The following is a 21,403-nucleotide window of genomic DNA, read 5'->3' as shown; positions in this document are numbered from 1 at the left end:
AACAAAATAAAATCCAGCCCATCAACCGTGAAGAGCTCAGTCCCCCAGGGTACTGTGCTTGCTCCAGTACTTTTTCTCATCCTCATATCGGACATAGACAAGAACACAACCTATAGCACTGTATCATCCTTTCCAGATGACACTAGGATTTTCATGAGAGTTGGCAACATAGAGGACACGGCAAACCTCCAGTCAGATGTAGATCAGGTCTTTCTATGGGCTACAGAAAATAATATGGTGTTTAACGAAGATAAGTTCCAGCTCATGCGCTATGGAAAAAATGAAAATATAAAAACGAAAACCACGTACAAAACTCAGGCAAATCATAACATAGAACGAAAAGGCAATGTAAAGGATCTGGGTGTACTCATGTCGGAAGACCTTACCTTTAAAGAACACAATAAAGTAGCCGTCACAACTGCAAGAAAAATGACAGGTTGGATAACAAGAACTTTTCACACTAGAGATGCTATACCGATGATGACACTTTTCAAAACACTTGTGCTCTCTAGAGTGGAGTACTGCTGCACAATGACAGCCCCTTTCAAAGCTGGAGAAATTGCTGACCTGGAGAGCGTGCAGAGATCCTTTACTGCTAGAATCCACTCAGTAAAACACCTAAACTATTGGGACCGACTAAAGAACCTAAATCTGTACTCCCTTGAGCGCAGGCGGGAGAGATACATAATAATTTACATGTGGAAAATATTAGAGGGGCTGGTCCCAAACCTGCACACAGAAATAACATCACATGAGACCAGAAGACATGGCAGGATGTGCAGAATACCCCCGTTGAAAAGCGGAGGTGCAACAGGTACTCTGAGAGAGAACTCTATCAACATCAGAGGCCCGAGACTGTTCAACACGCTTCCGCTACACATAAGGGGCATAACTGGCAATCCCCTCACAGTGTTTAAGAGAGAACTGGATAAGCACCTCCAAAGGATACCTGATCAACCAGGCTGTGACTCATACGTCAGGCTGCGAGCAGCCGCGTCCAACAGCCTGGTTGATCAGTCCAGCAACCAGGAGGCCTGGTCGACGACCGGGCCGCGGGGACGCTAAGCCCCGGAAGCACCTCAAGGTAACCTCAAGGTAAGCACGGGAAGAACGGCAAACATTTGCTGAAACGACTCATCCAAATCAAGCTGCAGTAGGCCCTTGTCTTGCAGTAGACCTTTTCAATGACACTGATGCATCACTACAGACAAATTGTCACCAGTCTCCGTGGTGTAGTGGTAAGACTCGCCTGGTGTTCCGTGAGCGCTTTGTCATGGGTTCGTATCCTGGCCGGGGAGGATTTATTGGGCACAAATCCTTAACTGTAGCCTCTGTTTAACTCAACAGTAAAATGGGTACTTGGTTGTAAAAACGATTCTTTGCAGCGGGGATCGTATTCCAGGGACCTGCCCAAAATGCTACGCGTACTAGTGGCTGTACAAGAATGTGAGAACTCTTGTATATATAAATTAATTATTAAATGATGCTACTTTTCCTACACTAGCCATTTATACAAGCATTTTCCAGGGAAACATACTTGCTTCACTCTACTTTTTCATATACTGTACATCAGTGACGTCAAGGGGTCCTTTAGTACAGTGGTTTTTATCCTTGACTCACAATCCAAAAATGGTTAGGCACTTTTACTTTCACTTCATGCTGTTCAGTTAGCCCGGGTTCACTTAAATAGAGGCCTGGGAGTTAGGCAACTGTCGTGGGTTACATCCTGGAGACGGTCAAGTAGTTAACCTAAGGGGAACCTTGATAAACCTGATTACAGGCTTCCTATCCCCCCTGACAATGGAAATTGTAACCATCTAACACTCCAACAATACTGTCCTTACATACCTAACACTAAAGTAATATTGTCTATACTGTACCTATACAGTAGTCCTTGGAAGTTTATTTGTTGTTTGAACTCTTCTTTGGCTTTGACAAAGGCCAATGTGTCTGCCACTGGTGGGTGTAGCCTGGGAGGAAGGAGGTCTGGGGGATCCTCCATGCGGCCCCGTTCTTTTCTAAGTTCAGATGGACAGGTACACTTGGGCTCGCTTCTCTCTCTGTAAAATACAAATTAGGTTTTCTCTTACACAATTGTTTTGTTTTGATTTAGTTATATTTATATTTTAATTTTACATTTCATTATGCCCTTACTAATTGTTTTCTGATGTTCCCCCCAACAGCCAACCAGGCTGTGACTCATACGTCAGGCTGCGAGCAGCCGCGTCCAACAGCCTGGTTGATCAGTCCGGCAACCAGGAGGCCTGGTCGACGACCGGGCCGCAGGGACGCTAAGCCCCGGAAGCACCTCAAGGTAACCTCAAGGTAACCCCCCCATCCCTCAGTGCCTCCATGAAGTTATCTCACTGATTTTACCTCATCTATTGGGTCATATTACTCACAGGGAGTTCTGTGTGGCCTATTGGGTCACATCAGAGTCAGAATCTAGCCACCCCCCCTCACAGAGGTGCAGGGAGCGAATGACAATCCAGCACCCAACTCGGAAAAGCATCCAGAAAGTCACCAAAGCTTTATAGACAACTAGAGGGTTCACAGAAAATGAAGACTCAAACGAAACAAAAAGATTCACTCAAAATGAGCTCAATTCAATTAGTACTGATTACTGCCACCAAGTGATCCAGCCCCAGCCGGCTTCCCCAGATCAGTTCTGGCGCTGATGATATGATGGTTGCTACTGCCTGTAGTACTCCAGTCCATCAGTTGTGGTAAACCCCATTGCTTCAAAGCTAAGTGCCAGCTATCCTTGGACTTCATTCATCCTGCAGAGGGAAGCCCATTTGCTTGTGTTTTGTTCCTTTCTTTTCATATTAGCTACATGTGTGTGTGTGTGTTCTCTCTAGCTTTGTTGTATGGGCTTCTGTTGTGCTTTGAACTGAAAGTGCTAAGGGTTTCCTTTCTTGGATGCTCACTAGCACTATTCCTGCACTGACAGTAACTTTGTATTCAAAGTTTGCCCCTGGAAGGCCAAAGCTGCCAGGGTGGTGGGCTAATCACGAGTCTTTTACTCCACTGAGCCCATGGCTTTGGACATTCTGTTGGTTGTGCTTGGGGGTGTCCTGGGATTCATGTGCTTGTTTACATGGCATGCCGTGGGCCCCATTCATAGCCTAGGGAATTTGGGGTCTGTTCTTTGGCAAGCAGTACTGTATCCACTCGCTAATCCGGACTATATGGGAAGGACCTCCAGCCGGATTATCACGTTTTCCGGATTAACGTACTTTTTCACCTCTGAGTCCAAAAGGGAACATTTCCAACAATTTTTATACCACAATCATGATTTGAATTAACACACACTTAATAGTGTGTGGGACTGGGTGGGTGGTTAGCTGCCTAGCTGGTAGGTGGGCAGGGAAAGTGGGTGGGCAGGCAGGCAGGGATAGGTGGGTTCAGGCAGGTAGGTTTTGGATGGGTGGATGGCAGGCAGATGGGCTTGGTGGGTGAACAGGTTCAAGCAGGCAAGTGGGTGGGTGGGTGGGTGAGCATACAGGTGGGTGAGCATGCAGGTGGGTGAACAGATGGGTGGGTGAGCTATCAGGTAGGTAATTCCCTAAGTAATTACCTAAGTGTAGTTACAGGATGAGAGCTACGCTAGTGGTGTCCCGTTTAAGCTTTGTCATATAACGCTTTGAAACTACTGACGGTTTTGGCCTCCACCACATTCTCACTTAACTTGTTCCAACCGTCTACCACTCTGTTTGCGAAAGTGAATTTTCTTATAGTTCCTCGGCATCTTTGTTTAGTTAGTTTAAATCTATGACTTCTTGTTCTTGAAGTTTCAGGTCTCAGGAAATCTTCCCTATCGATTTTATCAATTCCTGTTACTATTTTGTACTTAGTGATCATATCACCTCTTTTTCTTCTGCCTTCTAGTTTTGACATATTTAATGCCTCTAACCTCTCCTCGTAGTTCTTGCCCTTCAGTTCTGGGAGCCACTTAGTAGCATGTCTTTGCACCTTTTCCAATTTGTTGATGTGCTTTTTAAGTTATGGGCAACACACAACCGCTGCATATTCTAGCTTTGGCCTAACAAAAGTCGTGAACAATTTCTTCAGTATTTTCCCATCCATGTATTTAAAAGCAATTCTGAAGTTAGAAAGCGTGGCATAGGCTCCTCACACAACGTTCTTTATGTGGTCTTCAGGTGATAGTTTTCTATCTAGAACCACCCCTAGATCTGTTTCTTTATCAGAAATCTGTAAAGATTTCTCACATAATTTATAGGTTGTGTGGGGTCTATGTTCTCCTATTTCACATTCCATAGCATGGCATTTATTCACAGTAAATTTCATTTGCAAAGTGGTACTCATTTACTTATTTTGTCCAGGTCTTCTTGAAGGGCATGACAATCATCTAAATTTCTTATCCTTCCTATTATCTTAGCATCATCAGCAAACATGTTCATATAATTCTGTATACCAACTGGTAGATCATTTATGTAGACAATAAACATCACTGGTGCAAGAAGTGAACCCTGTGGTACTCCACTTGTGACATTTCTCCAGTCCGATACATTGCCTCTGATTGTTGCCCTCATTTTTCTATCAGTCAGAAAATTTTTCATCCATGTTAGAAGCTTACCTGTCACCCCTCCAATATTTTCCAGTTTCCAGAACAACCTCTTATGTGGAACTCTGTCGAAAGCCTTTTTTAGGTTGTGAGAGCCGGTCGGCCGAGCGGACAGCATGCTGGACTTGTGATCCTGTGGTCCTGGGGTCGATCCCAGGTGCCAGCGAGAAACAATGGGCAGAGTTTCTTTCACCCTACTGTTACCTAGCAGTAAAATAGGTACCTGGGTGTTAGTCAGCTGTCACGGGCTGCTTCCTGGGGGTGGAGGCCTGGTCGAGGACCGGGCCGCTGGGACGCTAAAAAGCCCCAAAATCATCTCAAGATAGGTCCAGATAGATGCAGTCAACCCAACCATCTCTTTCCTGTAATATCTCTGTGGCTTGATCATAGAAACTGAGTAAATTCGATACACAGGATCTTCCAGATCGAAAACCATACTGTCTGTCTGATATTATATCATTTCTCTCCAGGTGTTCTACCCATTTAGTTTTAATTATTTTTTCAAATATTTTGACTATTACACTTGTCAATGATACAGGTCTATAATTAAGGGGGTCTTCCCTGCTTCCACTTTTGTAGATTGGAACTATGTTAGCCTTTTTCCACACATCAGCTACAACTCCTGTAAACAGGGATGCCTGAAAAATCAGTTAAAGTGGAATGCTGAGCTCAGGTGCACATTCTCTCAGAACCCATGGTGAAACTCCATCTGGACCAACTGCTTTGTTCTTACTTAGCTCCTTGAGCATTTTTTCCACTTCATCTCTAGACACCTCTATGTGCTCTATGTTGTTCTTTGGAATTCTTATTGTGTCTGGTACCCTGAAGATTTCATTTTGTACAAACACACTTTGGAACTTTTCGTTTAATGTTTCACATATTTCCTTTAAATTTCCCATGAATCTATTTCCCATTTTCAACCTCTGAATATTATCCTTTACCTGCAATTTGTTGTTTATGAATTTATAGAATAGACCTGGTTCTGTTTTACATTTGTCTGCAATCCCTTTTTCAAAATTTCTTCCTGCCTCTCTCCTTACTGCCATGTAGGCTGGTATGTTTGGGGGTTTGGCCACTTCCTGTATTGATTCCATTTTTGTGTCTTTTGGTCTCTGGCCCTCTCGCAATTTCTGTTGAACCAATCCTGTTTCCTAGTTCTGCATCTCTGTTTTGGTATAAATTTTTGTGTGCCTTTATCATATATTTCACAAAACTTGACATACATCTCCTTTATTTCCTTGCCTAGCAACAAGTCTGTCCAATTATACTCACTAAAAAATTTTCTAAGGTTGCCATAATGTCCTCTCCTAAAGTCAGTTTTTTCAATTGCTTCAACCTTCTTATTTTCTTCCAGATTATAATGCATTGCATACTTTATTCCCAAAAAGACATGGTCATATTTACCCAAGGGAGGAAGGTACTGAATGTCATATATTTCTTCCTCCTTCCTGGTAAATATCAAATCTAGCATGGAGGGAATGTCCCCTTCCCTCATCCTCGTAGCTTGTTCAACATGTTGATACAAGAATGTTTCCAGGATGAGGTCTACAAATTTACAGGTCCAAAAATCTTCTGTTTTAGCTTCATGTGCTTCCCAGTCTATGGATTTCAAGTTGAAGTCGCCGACTATTAACAGTCATGATCTATCGTTATCCTCTCTCGCTATGATCTCTCTTCTCGTTTACTATCTAGCTCCTCCTTTGACCATGTGCTGCTTGGCAGTAGACTATATGCATTTATGATTATTAGTTTATCATCCTCATGGCAGATCTCTAGTGCTATTATGTCAACTTCTTGTGGATTGGCAGTCATTATTTCATTCACCTTTAGGTGTTCTTTTACCAGCACAGCAACGCCACCGCCTTTCCTAATTTTTCTGTCCCGTCTCCAAATTGAGTAGCCCATTGGGAATATGACCTCGTTTAAAATAACATCTTCAAATTTTTTCTCCGTGAGTGCAACAGTGTCTGGTGTCTGCAGCTGTATTACATCACTTAACTCCACTAACTCCAGGTGGGTAGGTGGGCGTGCTTGCAGGTGGATGGGTGGGTGGGCAAGACTGGAAAGAGACAGATCACATGTCTGTGATCTCCTTGCTGGTCACCCCCTCTCCCCACATCTCACTAGCCTCCCCAACTCCCCTCCACGTGTGTCAACATGTGGGGGTCGACACGCTGTACGATGACTAACATATGCGCCTTAAGTTCTGTTAAATCCTCTTTTATTTTCTTGTAAATATTTAAATGAATAAATAGCAAATCAAATACTGTACTTACTGTTCAAATATTATAGTGTATTATTTAATATTCAAAACTAGCTCTCCACATCAATAAGAAAACAATATAATTCTTGCAACACCTCCAACACCGCCTTCCTTCGATAGGCTTAAGTGAATTACATCTGGTACCCACACACCGAACACTTCTCCCCCCCCCCCTCCTTTCCTGCCCGACTTACTCCCTCCTTTCCTGCCCGACTCACTCCCTCCTTCCCTCCCCGACTCACTCCCTCATTCCCTCCTCGACTCACTTCCTCCTTCCCTCCCCGACTCACTCCCTCCTTCCCTCCCTTCCTGCCCGACTCTCTCCTTCCTTCCCTCCCCAACTCACTCCCTTCCTGCCCGACTCCCTCCCTCCATCCCTTCCTGAATGACTCCCTCCCTTCCTGCCCGACTCCCTCCATCCCTTCCTGAATGACTTCCTCCCTCCCTGACTGGCTCCCTCCCTCCCTGACCGAATCCCTCCCTCCCTTCCTGTCCGACTCCCTCCCTCCCTCCCTTCCTGACTGACTCCCTCCCTCCCTTCCTGTCTGACTCCCTCCCTCCCTTGCTGTCTGATTCCCTCCCTTCCTCCCTCCCTTCCTGTCCGACTCACTAACCCTCCCTCCCTCCCTCTCTTCCTGCCCGACTCACTCCCTCCTACCCTTCCTGACCGACTCCCTCCCTCCCTGACTATCTCCCTCCCTCCCTCCCTGACCGACTCCCTCTCTTCCTGATCTACTCCCTCCCTCCCTTCCGGGGGGGGGGGGGGAAGTGGTGTACAACGAGTGTTAGGCCTGGTACTAACACTCGTTGTACACATTAAAGGTTCACATTAGCACATTTCCAAAAATGTTTGTACAGACAGCCACTTGGTTTGCCAACTTAAGTTATCCGAAGGCAGCAGGCAGAGAGGGAGGGAGGGAGGGAGGGAAAGGCAGGCAGGCAGGCAGGCAGGCAGGGAGGGAGGGAGGGAGGGAGGGAGGGAGGGAAAGGCAGGCAGGCAGGCAGGCAGGCAGGCAGGCAGGCAGGCAGGCAGGCAGGCAGACAGACAGACAGGCAGGCAGGCAGGCAGGCAGGCAGGCAGGCAGACAGGCAGGCAGGCAGGCAGGCAGTCAAGTCAGTCAGGCAGTCAAGTCAGTCAGTCAGTCAGTCTAGTCAGTCAGTCTAGTCAGTCAGTCTAGTCAGTCTAGTCAGTCTAGTCAGTCTAATAAGTCTAGTAAGTCAGTCAGTCAGTCAAGTCAGTCCAGTCCAGTCAGTGAAGGAGAGATAGTGAGGAATGTGCTATGAAGTCAGAGTTTTAATTCGCTGACACAGCACCGACCAAAGCGTCCCGCCCATATTAAAATTTATATCTTAGCTTTATGCCATTATATGTTGATTTTCATGTTAAGTGTACAGTATATTACGATAAATTGATAATCATTAACATGTTTTATTGCTTCCTGTTTATTAATTAAACAAATACATTTTTACTTATGAATTATGGACATCAGTTGACCTTTAAGCAGTGAGTGTGTGTATGGGATGTGGGGCAGGTGGGGGAGGTGTGTCGGTGGTGAGGCGAAGGACGGGCTCACTCAGAAAACCCTACACTCGTCCCCATTAGCCAGAATTGTTTCTGAAATTCTGAATGTACATGATCATATATATTTTTGGTTACAGATTTTGTTTAGTAATATTATTAGGATAATAAAAAGTTATACAAATACTTGTTTCATGAATGCTTTATTGTATAAGATGGAAATTCTCCAGGCTGGCAATTTACTGCCACCTACAGAAGGGTCTTTTGGGGAGGGAGGGAGGCAGGCAGTGAATGTGTGAAGGACAGAGGAAGTGAGCAGCAGTGAGGGGTGATTCCCTCCCTTCCTGGTGGTTGTGTAATTACCTAAGTAGAATTACCTAAGTGTAGTTACAGGATGAGAGCTACGCTCGTGGTGTCCCGTCTTCCCAGCACTCTTTGTCATATAACGCTTTGAAACTACTGACGGTCTTGGCCTCACACCACCTTCTCACCTAACTTGTTCCAACAGTCTACCACTCTGTTTGCGAAAGTGAATTTTCTTATATTTCTTCGGCATCTGTGTTTAGCTAGTTTATATCTATGACCTCTTGTTCTTGAAGTTCCAGGTCTCAGGAAATCTTCCCTATCGATTTTATCAATTCCTGTTACTATTTTGTATGTAGTGATCTTATCACCTCTTTTTCTTCTGTCTTCTAGTTTTGGCATGTTTAATGCCTCTAACCTCTCCTCGTAGCTCTTGCCCTTCAGTTCTGGGAGCCACTTAGTAGCATGTCTTTGCACCTTTTCCAGTTTGTTGATGTGCTTCTTAAGATATGGGCACCACACAACCGCTGCATATTCTAGCTTTGGCCTAACAAAAGTTGTGAACAATTTCTGTGTGTAGTCCTCATCATGTCTGAGTCCTCAAAATCAGGTTCATCACCCTCACTGAACAATTCCCAATTAATTTCATCATCAGTCAATGCTTGTGTTGCAATCTGCATTGAGTGCGGTCGCCTGCTGGTATGTGGTGCACTCGCCATGGTGTCTGCCTGGTAATTAACCCTTGTGTTGATCAGGGCTAATTAGCATTTGTCACCCACAGGCACATACAAAAATATATATATATATATTTTTCTTCTAAACCTGTTAATTTGTGTTCTCTGATCATGGGAAAAATAATAAAAAAATCGTAAGTGGCATATATTGCCTGCTATAGGGTGGGGAAGTCTGGCAAAAAACGGGCTGATTCAGCTTGCGTCCCATACGGTCTGTTGCTCCCAGCTGTCAGGCAGGAGTGGCCACAAAGAGATAATTACCTAATTATTTTAATGTGTCTGATTAATTTTTCGTAGTTTTTTGCTGTAATATTATTCAATAGTGTGTAGTGTGATATATTTATATAATAAAATGAGTGAATCATCGCTGTCACTCAAAAATATGGTGTGCATATTGTTGATTCAATTATTATGTTCATCAAACAGTGAACAAATACTTTGTCAGTTATTACACTATATACACAGGTTATATATAAGTATCTGCATGTTTTGTTCACCATAACGAACCACTAAGTTGGTATTATGAGTCAAAAAGCAACGAGGAGTAACCGCCACACTCCAGCCAGCCACTCGCTGCCACTCACTCCCTCAACACCTCACTCGCCCACATTCTCCTCCCACTATACTGTTTTTGCTTTTATTCACTATATACAGACATTATATATAAGTATCTACATTTGTGTTCACCATAATGAACCACTAAGTTGGCATGCTGAGTGGCAGTGGCAGTGGCAGCCAGTGGCAGCCCGTCACTGGCTGCTACTTCCTCCCTTCCTCAACTCACCTGACTCACCCACATTCTCCTCCCACAATACTGTTTTTGCTTTTATTCACTATATACAGACGTTATATATAAGTATCTACATGTTTTGTTCACCACAACTGTACAACTAAGTTGATATAGTTAGTTTAGGCACTAAGAGATGTCGCTACACACAGTCAGCTGGTGGCTGCTTCCCTCACACATTCAAGGTCAGATGCACTAAAATTTCACAACCAACAATACTGTTTGTGGTGTTATTACCCTATATACAGACGTTATATATAAGTTTCTACATGTTTTGTTCACCACATCTGTTCAACTAAGCCAGTATAATGCCCAAAGAGCATAGTGGCCACCCCTACCAACATGACAAATCATGCGGATGTTGCCGCACCCATCACCAAAATGGCTTCTCCCTCACACTCCTTTTGCTGTTATTACACTGTATACACACATTATATATAAGTATCTACTTTCGTGTTCACCATAACGAACAACTAAGTTGGTACGCTGAGTGGCATTGGCAGCCAGTGGCAGCCCGCCACTGAGTGCCATTCCCTCCCTCTCTCACCTCACCTGACTCGCCACCATTCTCCTCCCACCATACTGTTTTTGCTTTTATATACAGACGTTATATATAAGTATCTGCATGTTTTGTTTACCACAGCGAACAACTAAGCTGGTATAGTGAGTCCAGACAGTAAAAGGTGGTCACACAGAGTCAGCAGACAATGCTACCTCCCTCCCAACCAAGATTACTCCTCCCACTACAGCACTAATTATCACAACAATCCTGCTAATATTAGAATCCTGGTCATTTTTATCAGTCAGGGGTCTTCTGTAATAATATCATCGCTAAATAATAGCATGAACATGTATATTATGGCATTTTTGGGTGATGCTGTGGTCACAAGCTGAACAGCAGTGCTGTGAGCTCATGCTGCGTGCGTCAGGGTTGGTGGCTCACTCAATACTGAGGCCCTCACACCCGAGAATTTGGCCCACGATTTTTTTTTAATAATGGCGTCTGTTTACAAGAGCCCTGATGAAGGGTTGGTGAACCCTGTGTATCCGTGGGCTGTTTAAATCTTGTGTAGTACTCCAATACATCATATGATGGGATGCGCATTTTATAGCAAGTCACTCAACCCATCATATGATGTGTTGCGTAACTTAAGGGTTAAGACCTTTCCACAATGGCGGCCTATGCTGGATTTTTTGCAACATGGCGTTTGTTTACATTCGGCCATGTCTGTATTATAGCTGCCCCTATTCCTCGCAGGAGCTCAAAAATCATGCGTGAGACCGCCAATCATATATGTATGTATTGTGCCATTTGGTGAAAGTCCCTCCCTACATGCATGTATGATTTGCACCGTTTAAGGGTTAATGCCCTTTTATATATCTCATAATCCATGATGTTCATTATGGATTTATACCATCTCCATAGTTGTTAATGCTTTTTTTACTACTTGTGTCATCCATCTTGTTCCCTTTCTTTTCTTTCTTCTGATTGGAACATATCTTTGAAAATGTTCAGTAATGATCTTTTTGAAACTTTCCCATGATGTTTCCATGCCATGATCACCTATCAGCACTCTCCATGGTATTCTTTTGCAATTCCTCTCTCATTCCCTGATAGTTTCCTCGATGGTAATCTAGAAGGTCATCATCCTGGACCTTTAAGGAGTTTCTATAATTGTTTTCCATCTTAGAATATTGTGATCACACAATGGGATGAGCTTTTCCCCTATTTGAATTTGATCGACGATGCCCTCTTCTGATGTTAGATCAAGGTCCAGAATGCTGTTTCCTCGAATGGGCTCTACCACATGTCGTATGAGAAATGAGTCCTGCACGAGGTCTAGAAATTGATCATCTGCTTGTGATGTCAGATTTATCCAATCTATTGTGTCATGGTTAAAATTGCCCATTATAAGAGTTAGAGTTTGTGACGCGGCATTGATCACATTATGCAGATCAGTAACTTCCTCTGCTGTTGCTGTGTCAGCCCTGTAGCATACTCCCACTGTCAGTATATTACCATCTTGAGCTAGTATATTGCACCATACAGACTTTGAGAAACCCATGGTGTTCAGTTCCTCATTAGTGGTTGCATTCAGGTCCTCCTTCACATAAAGTAGTACCACACCTGCTCATGTTGTTCTGTCCCTTTGAATGGTGGATGATATTCTAGGAGGAGGAATTCCCCTTCAATAATGTCCTCTCGTCCCCATGTTTCATTTATGCGAATGATGTCTCGACCTCAGCATATGTACACAATGCATCAAATTTATTCACCAAGCTTCTGGTATTAGTGTAGAAGCACTTTAAATTTATTTTGTTGTTCCTATTGGGCTGAGAGATAGCTCCTAGTACATTATTATTCTGTCTGTTGTCACTCCGGTTTTGTGCCTGTTCATCTTCCAAGATATATAGTGCTAGTTCTGCCTGGCTGGGTGGAGAACTAAGTTATGTTAGGGGGTAACAAATGTTACCCTTATTTTAAAAAAAGGCAGAAAGAGCTCAGCAGAAAACTACCATCTGATCAGCTTGACATCGCACATCTGCAATTTATGGAGAGAATCCTAAGGGAAGGAATCATACAACATCTCACAGAGAACAATCTTGTAAAATCAATGCAACATGGTTTTGTTAAAAATAGAGCCTGCCTTACTAACCTGCTCAAATTTCTAGAAATGTTAACCGACTATTAATACAATGGTCTTTCAGTAGATGTAGCTTACATAGAATTTGCTAAAGATTTTGACAATATACCACATGAGAGACTGGCAAGGAAATTACTGGCACATGGAATAAATGGGAGAATACTGGAATGGATAAAACATAGAAAACAAAGGGTCGTGCTAAATGGGAATGAATCTGACTGGGGAAATATGCTAAGTGGGGTCCCACAGGGGTCTATTTTGGGGCCAACCCTTTTTGTTATACACATCAATGAAATAAATGAGCATATTACAAACCACATCATCAAATTTGGAGATGACATTTTTTATGGTGAAGTGGGAAGTGAAGGTGATATTGAGACCTTACAAAGAGAGCTACATGAACTCCACAAATTGTCAAATGACTGGCAAAGGCTAGTTAACCCTTAACCCTTGTATGGTGCCTGGTTATTTAGCATGTGTCACTCACAGGCGCATACCAAAAAAAACAAAAAAAAAATGATTTTTTCTTCTAAACCTGTTAATTTGTGTTCACTGATCATGGGAAAAATAATAATAAAATCGTAAGTGGCATATATTGCCCGCTATAGGGCGGGGAAGTCTGGCAAAAAACAGGCGCTGACTCAGCGTGCGTCCCAGACGGTCTGTTGCTCGCCAGCTGTCAGGCCGGAGTTGCCACAAAGAGATAATTACCTAATTATTTCAATGTCTCTGATTGATTTTTCATAGTTTTTTTGCTGTAATATTATTCAATAGTGTGTAGTGTGATATATTTATATAATAAAATGAGTGAATCATCGCTGTACTCAAAAATATGGTATGCATATTGTTGATTCAATTATGTTCATCAAACAGTGAACCCACTTTGTCAGTTATTAAACTATATACACAGGTTATATATAAGTATCTGCATGTTTTGTTCACCATAACGAACCACTAAGTTGCTATTATGAGTCAAAAAGTAACGAGGAGTGACCGCCACACACCAGCCAATCACTCACTCCCTCAACACCTCACTCGCCCACATTCTCCTCCCACCATACTGTTTTTGCTTTTATTCACTATATACAGACGTTATATATAAGTATCTGCATTCGTGTTCACCATAACGAACCACTAAGCCGGCATGCTGAGTGGCAGTGCCAGTGGCAGCCCGCCACTGGCTGCTACTTCCTCCCTCCTTCAAGTCACCTGACTCACCCACATTCTCTTCCCACAATACTGTTTTTGCTTTTATTCACTATATACAGATGCTATATATATGTATCTACATTCGTGTTCACCATAACGAACCACTAAGTTGGTATGCTGAGTGGCAGTGGCAATGGCAGCCAGTGGCGCTGCCACTCCCTCCCTCCCTCATCTCATCTGGCTTGCAACCATTCTCCTCCCACCGTACTGTTTTTGCTTTTATATACAGACGTTATATATAAGTATTTACATGTTTTGTTCACCATAACTGTACATCTAAGCTTGTATGGTGAGTAAAGGCTCAAAGACGTAGCTACTCACACAGTCAGCTGGTGGCGGCTGCCCTCAAGGCCAGACGCACTAATATTTCTCCTCCAACAATACTGTTTGTGGTGTTATTACGCTATATACACACATTATATATAAGTATCTACCTGTTTTATTCACCATACTTGTACAAGCAAACTGGTATGGTGCCCAAAGACCATAGTGGTCACCAGTAAACAACATGATAAGTCGTGCAGACGACGCCACCTCCCTCACCAAAATGGCGGCTCCCAACCTACTCCTATTGCTGTTTATACCCTCTATACACACGTTATATATAAGTATCTACATGTTTGTTCACCATAACGAACCACTAAGCTGGTATGGTGAGTGCAGTCAATAAAAAGTGGCCACACACAGTCAGAAGACACACCACCACCCTCCCTCCCACAGCATTACTCCTGCCTCCATGGAGCACAGCGCTAAATATCACCACAATCCTGCTATTATCAGAACCCTGGTCAGTTTTATCACAGTCAGGGGTCTTCTGTAATAATATCATCACTACATAATAGCATGAACAAGTATATTATGGCATTTTTAGGTGGTGCTGTGGTCACAAGTTGTCCAGCAGTGCTGTGAGTTCATGCTGCTCGCGTCAGGCTTGGTAGCTCACTCAATACTGGGGCCCCTAACATCCGGGAATTTGGCCCACGATTTTTTTTTAAAATGGCGTCTGTTTATAAGAACCCTGATGAAGGTGTGGGGAACCCCGTGTATCCGCGGGCCGTTTAAATCTTGCGTAGTACTCCAAAGCATCATATGATGCGATGCGCAATTTACTGCAAGTCGGTCAAAGCATCATATGATGTCTTGTGCAACTAAAGGGTTAATGTCAATAAATGCAAGACCTTGCATGTGGGGCACAACAGTCCACATCACAACTACCAAATTGACAGCACTACCTTACAACAGGTAGATAATAAAAAGGACCTTGGAGTCAGAATCCATCATTCACTAAAAGTTGCACAACAAGTGGGAGTGTCAGTAGAAAAAGCGAACCAAACTCTGAAAATAATCAAGCGTACCTTTACCTTCAAGGAAAAGAAAGTAGTTGTTCAATTTTATAAGTCTCTGGTGCGTCCCCACCTGGATTATTGCATACAAGCATGGAGACCTCATCTTCAGAAAGACATAGCTACTCTGGAGAAGGTGCAACACCAAGCAACAAAAATCATACCAGAGCTTAGTCATCTCATGTATCAGGAACGGTTGAAGGCCACTGGGCTAACAATGCTGTAAACCAACCATGACAGGGTGGATCTCATCTAAATCTTTAAAATACTGAACAAGTTGGATGATGTCGATCCGGACAATTTCTTCAAAAGGTCAGATGTAACACGAACGAGGAGCAACGGGTTCAAGCTCAACAAACCACAATGTAGGGCAGAAAACAGGAGACACTTTTTCACCCATAAAAAAACCCGCAAATCGCATACCCGCCAAAGCTGTAAATGCCAAAACTCTGCTGGGTTTTAAAATACAGCTGGAAAAAATCATCAAAGCAAATGGGGGACCGTTAACAAGCCGCTGCCTTCTTTGAGATAAAAGGTAAATTCAGGTAAATTGTCTCTCTTATGACTGTTATGTGGCCCTCTCGTTTGTCATCTAGTTCCTCCTCTGTCTATGTGCTGCTTTCTGGTGGGCTCTAGACATATACTGTACTATTATCAGTTTATCATTCTGATTCCAAACCTGTAAATGCCATTATGTCAACTTCTCATGGGTTGTCAATCGTTAACTCTCTTACCTTCAGGTGTTCTTTCACCATTACAGCCACTCCTACCTCCTTCCTATTTTTCCGATCATGTCTCCAGACTGAGTAGCCCCTTGGGAATACCACCTCATTTAAAATATTTTCTTTAAGTTTCATTCCTGATAGTGTGACAATATCTGGGACCTTAACCACTTAACTGCGCCAACCGAGAAAATTCTTTTTGATTTTTCCGTACCCATTCTAAATGTGTACGAGGTTGGTTGTGTACGAAATGGACTCTTGTGACCTCAGTGAGAGGCAGCCATCTTGGAAAAAATCCCAGAATGCCCTAGGGCTGCTGGCTGGGTTAGTACCGAGTGAGCAACCATGGATGGCGCACGCGCCTTTGACTCCCAAACACCTCTCTGACATGGTGTTGAAAGATAACGCTCTGTCGGTGAAATTCAAACCTTATTGTTTGAAGAACATAAGGGTCATAATATTGGTGAAGCTAGGCGCAATAAGGACCTAACACAATGGTCAGATGCAAGTGATACATCCCCTATGAGGATGATACATCGAGTGTATCCAGTTGTAGCTCTGAGCATCCACCTTGCAATCCTATGCTATCTTCAATTTATTTGGCTGATACATAGATGAATTGTTTTCTGCGTTCAGTGATGAGGCATCTGATACAAGTAGCATAGATGAACAGTGTTAGCGGTTTCCATGGTGGTGTTTTCCATAAATATTTTAAAAAATACCTGAATCTCTTCCTGACTGACGGACACTCTTTGAGGCTGGCTGAATCTCTTTTTGACTGACGGACACTCGTTGAGGCAAGCTGAATCTCTTCCTGTGTGGGACCATACATAGTGATCTTTTCAAGAATACCTTACAAATTGATCTTTTCCTATAATCTTTTGAATACTACCTTATGCTTTAAAAGCTTGGCTACATACAACCTACAAGTAGTAAAGCCAAGGGAGTACATGAATGCATTATTTGCAAGCACACAGAATGAAGAAACAGGAAGCGAAAATTTATCTGTACCTGGTGCAACGAGAGCGAAGTCGCGCTGTGCACCATTGACTACTTCGTTTATTATTACTCACTTCCAAAGTACGGAATGTGTAATACAGTGTATTACTGTGTAAATAGTGTGTGAAACTGTACATATTGTAATTTTAGTGAATTTTTAACAAGTAATATTGCAACAATAAACATTTATTGTGGACACATTACTGACACATGTTTCACAGTTCCATGGAACATTATGAACGTTCTACTATATATATATTGTAAAGAACACAAATATGCATCATATACGATAGAAAACAAATATAACCGCATTGGAAATACATAGAACAAATAATTGAAAATATATTTGTGGCAAAACCTGGTGTTTGAATGGCCCGCACAACCGTGTTTGGGCAGTTCATGCACGGGCGACCAGGCCCTGATGACATCACAGCGCACCTTCTCCACGTCCCCACAGCCAAAGTAAGTGGAATTTGGTATTTATTTTTACATAGACATGTTCAGGGAAGGGAATTTATCATTTTACAAAGAAAAAAGAATTTTTTGGGAACACTTTATTTCATGCGCTCAGGGGGAATTTCACAATAAACTCGGCGCAGCACGGTGGTTAAGGGTCCCGGTAGTACAGTCGGGTTCGTTCTCGACACACAATCGCGAATTCTAGGTTTGAATCCCAAGTGGGATGTAAATGCTTGAAAACATTTCCTGTCACCTAATGTATCTTTTCACCTAGCAGTAAGTAGGTACTCTAGAGTTAGTCAGCTTGTTGTGGGGGTTGCATCCTGTGCAGGGTCAGTAATTTGGCCTTGAGGGGGGCAGGGGAACCTCGATAAAAGCCAAAATGTGTATGAATACACTATGCATGGCTTCCTGACCCCCGACACAATAAATAAAAAAATTAATTAAGTTGAATTATATCTCTTAACTTCAGTATTTTTTCTCTCCCTCTATGTTAGTACAGTGTGTCCTCACTTGAACAAACTTTATGGGGCAAAGTAGATTCCTTCCACTGCGGAATTCGTTCCATCCATCCGGCCCCAACAACCTTCTTAATTTTTTTTAATACATATGCCAAGACACATTTGCATTAGGAAAAATTGCACCTGATTCACGAAGGGAGTCCTTGCTAGTGCTGGGTGCTGGTCCTGTAGGCCTACTGTGAAACCGTACCAAAAACTTTTGAATTTTAGTTTGTTTCTTCGTTGTGTGCTGCTTCATAATAATATCTTTCATGCCCTTTAGGTGTTGATAATAATCTCCCAGCTCTTCATCATCAGTCACTTCTCTGACACCATCCCCCACCACCAAACCTCTCTTGACACCATCCCCCACCACCAAATTTCTCTTGACACCATCCCTTACCACTAACACCCTCCCCCACCACCAGACTTCTCTTGACTCCATTCCCCCCTACTGGCACCATCCCCCACCACTGACACTATCCCCCACCACTGACACCATCCCCCACCACTGACACCATCCCTCCCAACTGACACCATCCACCACTGTTGACACCATTCCCCACCACTGACACCATCCCCCCCACCACTGACACCATCCCCATCACCAGACTTCTCTTGACACCATCTCCCATCACCAGACTTCTCTTGACACCATCCCCCACCACCAGACTTCTCTTGACACCATCTCCCATCACCAGACTTCTCTTGACACCATCCTCCACCGCTGACACCATCCCGTACCCAAAATTCTTCATTTTGACTACATAATATAATAAAGCAGTGTTACAAGCAACTAAAATGATAAAGTATTCTCGATTTTACTACGGGGTGTATGGAGGCAGCAGCGAGGAGAAGGGCTTGACTTGGAGGCGTCTCATTCAACACACCAAAAAAAAAAAAAAGAGGCTAGCCCCTAACCCCCTTAATACATTCCCCTCTCCACTGACACCCATTTATTATGCATTCTTCATTTTGACTAAGGAATATGATAGAGCAATGTGTTACAAGTCACTGAAATGGTAAAATTTTCTCTCCTAATTTTGTGAAAAGCATAAAGTGAGTATAGTATCCAGGCAGCCACATGATGCGGAGTCAGCAGACCACCATAACTGGTGGGTGGACAGGTCTCCACTCACACCCTCCTCTTCCCTGACGCTGATAACCAGAACTCACCCACTGACCCCACCTGCCTCCCCCTGACACCACCTGCCTCCTCCTGACACCACCTGCCTTTCCCTGACACCGCCTGCCTTCCCCTGATACCACCTGCCTCCCCTGACACCACCTGCCTCCCCCTGATACCACCTGCCTCCCCTGACACCACCTGCCTCCCCTGACACCACCTGCCTTCCCTGACACCACCTGTCTCCACTGACACCACCTGCCTTTCCTGACTTTGACGCCACCTGCCTCCCCTGACAACTTCCACCACCAGGTCTTCTCTGACAACTCCCAATGAGAATAACTTCCACCACCTGCCTCCTGATACTAAACCCCCAACTACTGACACCACTTGCCTCCAGACTCCAACCCTCACCAATGACGCAACCTGCCTCCCCGACACCATTCTTCAACCAATTCTCACTGGAAACAATGGGTAAGCAAAATATAATACTGTACAACTGTTTACTCTTTGGTGAATCATAGTTGATGACAATGGCTGTCATCAACCATGACAGCTCGGTCTCGGTGATCGCTTGGACGAACAATCCTCGCTTAATCGAACATTTGTATAGTTTCACTGAATTTAGTACTGAATTCAATTTGTTCGGATCTTACGGGAATTCGCTAGAGTGGGGTTCGTTAGAGTGAGGATGCACTTATATACAATTTTCAGGAACATGTTCTCTTTCCTTTTGTCCTTTCTCCCCCTTCCTAATGATTTTGTTGTTATTTTTTATGTACCATTTCACTAGCTTTCCAGTTTCTATCAATTTGTAGAAAAAAGTAACTACTATCTCCTTGACACCCCTCCAGTATGTTGCAGTTTCCAGAACAACCTCTTATGTGGAATTTTGTCAAAAGCCTTTCCTAGGTCCTGATAAATGCAGTCAACACAATCATCTCTCTCTCCTGTAAAATCTCTGTGTCTTATAAAAACTAAGTGGATTTGTTACACAGTATTTTTTTGTTTGAAAACTATACTGTTCTGGAAGTTGCGTTTGTTTATTGGTGTTATCCCCGTTCATAGCGTGGGAGTATTGGCTGCTTTTGGGGTCTGTTCTTTTGGTGAATGGCCTCAATGCCTGAATAGCCTGTTTGGCAAGTTACTTTCAGGCTATGGTAAATCCCCCCACAATTCTCAGGAGTGGTTCATTATGGAACAACCTGCCAAGCCTGCACTCACTATATGTGATCAAAAAGGGTATCTTCTAGAGGTTAACTTGAGATGATTTTGGGGCCTAGCGTCCCCACGGCCCGGTTCTCGACCAAGCCTCCTTTTTGTTACATGTCCCAGGAAGCAGCTCATAGCAGCTGACTAACTCAAAGGTACCTATTTACTGCTAGGTGAACAGGGGTATCAGGGTGAAAGAAAGTATGCCCATTTGTTTCTGCCTCCACCTGGGATCGAACCCGGAGCCTTAGGACTACAAATCCAAAGCGCTGTCCACTCAGCTGTCAGGCCCCTTTAGTACAGTCTGGTCCCTTCAGACGCAAGTACAGTTGGGTTCGTAGGGTGGTCATAGTCCATGCTATTATCTTTCTTTCTGCCTCTGCCATTGTTGGGTCAGTGACACCTACAACTCTAACTCCTATGAGATTGCTCCAAGTGGATCTCTGCATTGACTGATTCAGCTTCAAGTTTGGAAGCCTATTAGGCAGCTGCTTTCTTACATGCTAGGTTTGCTTGGGTTAGGTATTTGCTGAACTGTGATCAAGTGGATGCCCCAGAGTTGGCCCTTATGGTATTTAAGGAGCCAGAATCGGAGGTGTTGGTGATCTCCACCTATATTAAGTCCATGCCTCCTTTTCTTTGCTCTGTGTGTGTGGGGGTTTTCCACCCAGGTTCTGACTCAGGAGCATCTGAAGGTTTCAGAGTTGGGTCATACTACCAGGCACAAATGGAGGTCCCGGTAGTACAGTTGGGTTTGTTCTCACACATGGAGGTCCCAGTAATACCTGGTTGATACCTGGTTGATGGGGTTCTGGGAGTTCTTCTACTCCCCAAGCCCGGCCCGAGGCCAGGCTTGACTTGTGAGAGTTTGGTCCACCAGGCTGTTGCTTGGAGCGGCCCGCAGGCCCACATACCCACCACAGCCCGGTTGGTCCTGCACTCCTTGGAGGAATAAATCTAGTTTCCTCTTGAAAATGTCCACGGTTGTTCCGGC

At 43.7% G+C, this 21,403-nt stretch overlaps 1 protein-coding gene across 3 annotated transcripts in view; it reads right to left on the bottom strand.

Moving 5' to 3' along the window:
• The window catches only part of LOC123758709 (protein FAM135A), a 429,327-nt gene that overhangs the window by 87,760 nt on the left and 320,164 nt on the right, over nucleotides 1-21,403 (bottom strand). For all 3 annotated transcript variants that reach the window (XM_069328828.1, XM_045743283.2, XM_069328829.1), the window contains one exon: nucleotides 1,881-2,060. In XM_069328828.1, the coding sequence (XP_069184929.1) occupies nucleotides 1,881-2,060 (180 nt within the window). The remainder of the gene's footprint in view (nucleotides 1-1,880; nucleotides 2,061-21,403) is intronic.

This window comes from Procambarus clarkii, chromosome 22, assembly GCF_040958095.1.
Source record: "Procambarus clarkii isolate CNS0578487 chromosome 22, FALCON_Pclarkii_2.0, whole genome shotgun sequence".
In the NCBI taxonomy this organism is placed as follows: domain Eukaryota; kingdom Metazoa; phylum Arthropoda; class Malacostraca; order Decapoda; family Cambaridae; genus Procambarus; species Procambarus clarkii.
Note: the sequence above shows the minus strand (reverse complement) of the source record. Positions and strands in the feature narration are given on the sequence as shown.